General features: G+C 36.5%; 1 protein-coding gene across 1 annotated transcript; it reads left to right on the forward strand.

Annotated features, from left to right (window-relative positions):
- Nucleotides 1-307: 307 nt before the first annotated feature.
- LOC133851607 (transcription factor bHLH18-like) lies at nt 308-3,439 on the forward strand. The gene is made up of 5 exons (XM_062288099.1): nt 308-382; nt 908-989; nt 1,132-1,701; nt 2,318-2,677; nt 2,772-3,439. Exons 2-5 carry the CDS (start codon nt 954-956, stop codon nt 2,844-2,846), a joined length of 1,041 nt encoding a protein of 346 aa, XP_062144083.1. The 5' UTR covers nt 308-382; nt 908-953; the 3' UTR covers nt 2,847-3,439.
- The last annotated feature ends 392 nt before the right edge of the window (nt 3,440-3,831 follow it).

Consider the following 3,831-nt stretch of genomic DNA (forward strand, 5'->3'; position numbering starts at 1 on the left):
AGCCCTTGGTTCCAGGATGAGATTGAACCTAGTTATTCGTGTATTTGCATTAAATTGCCAAAATGATCCAAACAATTTGCTTCGTTTAACTACATGGGTCCCACTAGCCGGCGAATTGTTTGAGTGTTTTAGGAATATTGGCGAAAATATTGGGGAGGAACTCAGAGTTTGACCAAATGAATGAGAGAGAGAGAGAGAGAGAGAGAGAGAGCCCCCGTATGAACAGTGAAGAGCAAGAAAGACTACAATGTTTCCACACGTGCTAATACAAGTTATAGAATATTTATATATCAAGCGCGTACGGTACACTTATAAAAGACGCAAATTTCCTCAGACCTCAATCCGGAGAATCGGAAAAGAAAAGCTTCCGTCTTCTTGGAAGGTAAGCTTTCAACTCTGGTTTCCCAGTTCTTTTGGAGATGCTATGGTTTTTTCAGTTCTAATAATCCAATTAAATTTTTTGAAGAACCAAATATCCTTTATAAGCAGTAGCTAAAGATCTTCTTTTTCATTTCCCATTACCATATGTCGCTTTTTAGGCCTTCAAATAGGGTTTGGTGGATATGTTATTGGATAAGAACTTCGGAAGATAATGAATTTTATGCTGTCTTTTTGCTTTTTGCTTTAGTTTGGGCTCTGGGTTTTTCCCTCCCTTTATTCCTTTTTGCTATTTTCTTTTATGCCTACACTAGATTTTCGATACAAAGTGATGCATTTAATTTTATTTAAAACAAAAAAAAGATATAATTTTTCATCCGCTTTAAAATATTTAATCTCTTTGATAGTAAGCAAAGATAATACTTGGATCACAGTTTATTATCAATATCTCAAAATCTGTAAAAAGTTCACATCACTATCTTTAAGCTTTTAAATCTAAGATTTCGATCTCTTATTCAATTTTTTTCAGGGTCTAATAGTTCATCTTTAAGGTAACAAATTATTAAAAGGGTTTGATGGAAATCTCGTCGGCCAAATGGGTATCTGAATTGGTAAGATTGTTATAGAACTTATATCATTTTCTTTTTTCAAGTTCTTTTATATATATATATATATATATATATATATATATATATATATATATATATATATATATATTTCTTTACACTCACTATATATTGTTTAATTTTACAGGGAATGGAGGATCCTACCTTTGACAATAGATACGAGATGGAGTCTTTCGGTTACCCACTTGATGAGCTTCATTTTCAATCTTTTTCTGCTGAGAGCTACTCATCTTACCCAGATCTCAGTCCCAAAAGAACACACGAATTTACCGGTTCAGCAATCGAAAATCCTGATCAGACCGGCGCCCTGGCCGGGAGACCGGCAAAACAGCTGAAGACTAGCAGTTGGAACTCTTGCACCACTGACCATATTACTTCCAAGGCTGCTTCCTCCTCCTCCTCGCAGTTGATTTCTTTTGAGAATTCAAACTCACCCCCAGCCACTTCTCAGAAATTTCTAACAAAGACCGAGGCGGGGTGTGATGGAAATTTGAATTTCCCAACTTTTATTTCTCAGAGCTCCTTTGAGATGCAAAATTGTTCACCAAAACATGGATCGGCGGCCCCCAAGAGGGTTGGTGCAACAACTAGAACTCCTTTGAATGCTCAAGATCACGTTATAGCTGAGAGAAAGCGCCGGGAAAAGCTCAGCCAGCGGTTCATAGCACTTTCAGCCGTTGTTCCTGGCCTGAAGAAGGTACGTACTACAATTGTTTAATCAATCTCTGACTAATTCTTGAAGGATTTCTTGTTCGTGTTAAACTTTACTATTCACATATTGTTGCTTCTTCGAATTAGTATGATGATAACTAGATTAATTATGTTGCTTGCTTTCTGCCAATGTTGCCCTAACAATATAAAAGTTGAGTCCGAAGTCTTATAAACAAAAACAGGCGACGAAACAGTCTTAAATGGGAGGTGTATGTTACAAATATGTCAAGTGGCCGGCAAACCTAATTAGTTGGAAACTTGGAATATGAACACTATTTAGTAAATTGCTATATAATTGTCACATAATTAGGATATCGTGACAGTAAAAATGAAAGTTTTGTATGGCAGTGGAATATTAGTCTACTTAAATAGCATTTCTCAACTAGGAATGATATGATCCTTTGACTAATTCTTTAATTGGGACCCCATAATCCCTTGAGTGTGGAGATAGACACTTAATTAGAAAGAAAACCTGCATGCTTATATATATTGGTGGAACCTAATTTATTTTCCTGAGTTGATCACTATAAGTTAGTTTAGCCACTTCAAATTTAACAAAAAAGTAAAAGATTTATAGTAAGAAATGTTTGATTTGAATGCAGATGGACAAGGCTTCTGTCCTTGGAGACGCTATTAAGTACTTGAAGCAGCTACAAGAACGTGTGAAGACACTCGAAGAGCAGGCTGCAAAGAAAACAGTAGAATCAGTGATTTTTATGAAGAAGACTCGGATCTCAGCCGATGATGACACCTCCTCGTCCGATGAGAACTCCGACCAACCACTCCCAGAAATTGAAGCTAGAGTTTCGGAAAATACTGTACTCGTTAGGATCCATTGCGAGAAACGCAAAGGATGTTCTTCAAAAATACTAAGCGAAATGGAGGAACTTGGTCTAACTGTCCTAAATAGCAGCGTCTTGCCATTTGGAAATTCCACACTTGATATAACTGTCGTTGCTCAGGTAGCAAGATATTTTCAAAAGTTTAAATTGATGAGATCGATGAAACAATTTGTTTGAAATGACATAAGTCCATGTTTGTGTTAATTTCTTGCAGATGGACGTTGAATTCTCAGCGACAGTGAAAGATCTGGTGAGAAACCTACGACAAGCTTTGTTGAAACTCACGTGACATTAATTGCAGATTGCAAAACTTGAAGGGTTGTCTTTGATTCTTTTCACTACTCTTTCACACACCAGAAGCGTGGGATATGTGACGAGGAATTAATAAGCTCTAGTTCTAGACTTCTAGATATGCATGTGTCAGCTGTGTGTGTGTGTGTTTTTCCAGTGTTTTTTTGTGACATTTAATTTGGTGGCTAGGCCAGGTTTTTCTTGTGCCTTTTTGCGTGGTTGACCATTTGACCACGTTCAATTACCCACGTGTTGTAAATGAAACTCGAAGCTGCTTTTTGGGAGGGGTTTCTGAGAGGTATATATACGATGATATGATGCCTCTTTCATCCCTCCTCCCCCTTGTACAGTTGTACGTAAAGGGGTTTTTTCCCTGTGACATTAAGGGAGCAGCAGACAGTTTCTTTGATAGACGTTGGGGTTAGTTTTTTAAAGGGCCTCCAAATTTAATCATCTAAAAAATTTGCCTGTATTATTATGTATGCGTGTTTTTTTTTCTGACCTATCTGTATCATGTGTTTGTGACTCTCGATCGATGGTTTAATAATACTGATTTTGTTGGATATTGTCGCTTAATCCATGTCTTATTATTGTTAATTTTAACTCCAGCAAGATATAAAGTATTTTTAATTTCTTTCTCGATCTATGACAGTTTATTTTTTATTTTTTTTTGGATGAATCGTCTATATGACAGTTTCATGCAATAATTAATGCCCAACGTTTTCTAATATGGGTACGGTTTAGCATTTTTTTTTTTTTTAATTTACTTAGTTAATTGGGATGTGACATGCACGGCGGCCAATTATGGAGCGTGTGAGCATAAGGGTGATGTTAATGTTAGTGATTAATACAGTTGGATGCACATCAACGGGTCCACGTGAAATTATTTTAACTGGATTATAGGTAAGCTTTGAGACAACCTTAGACCCCACAAGAGATTTTGTGATCTTACCTAATCTCTAGCTAGAACTTTGACTCTCTCA

This window comes from Alnus glutinosa, chromosome 12, assembly GCF_958979055.1.
Source record: "Alnus glutinosa chromosome 12, dhAlnGlut1.1, whole genome shotgun sequence".
NCBI lineage: Eukaryota > Viridiplantae > Streptophyta > Magnoliopsida > Fagales > Betulaceae > Alnus > Alnus glutinosa.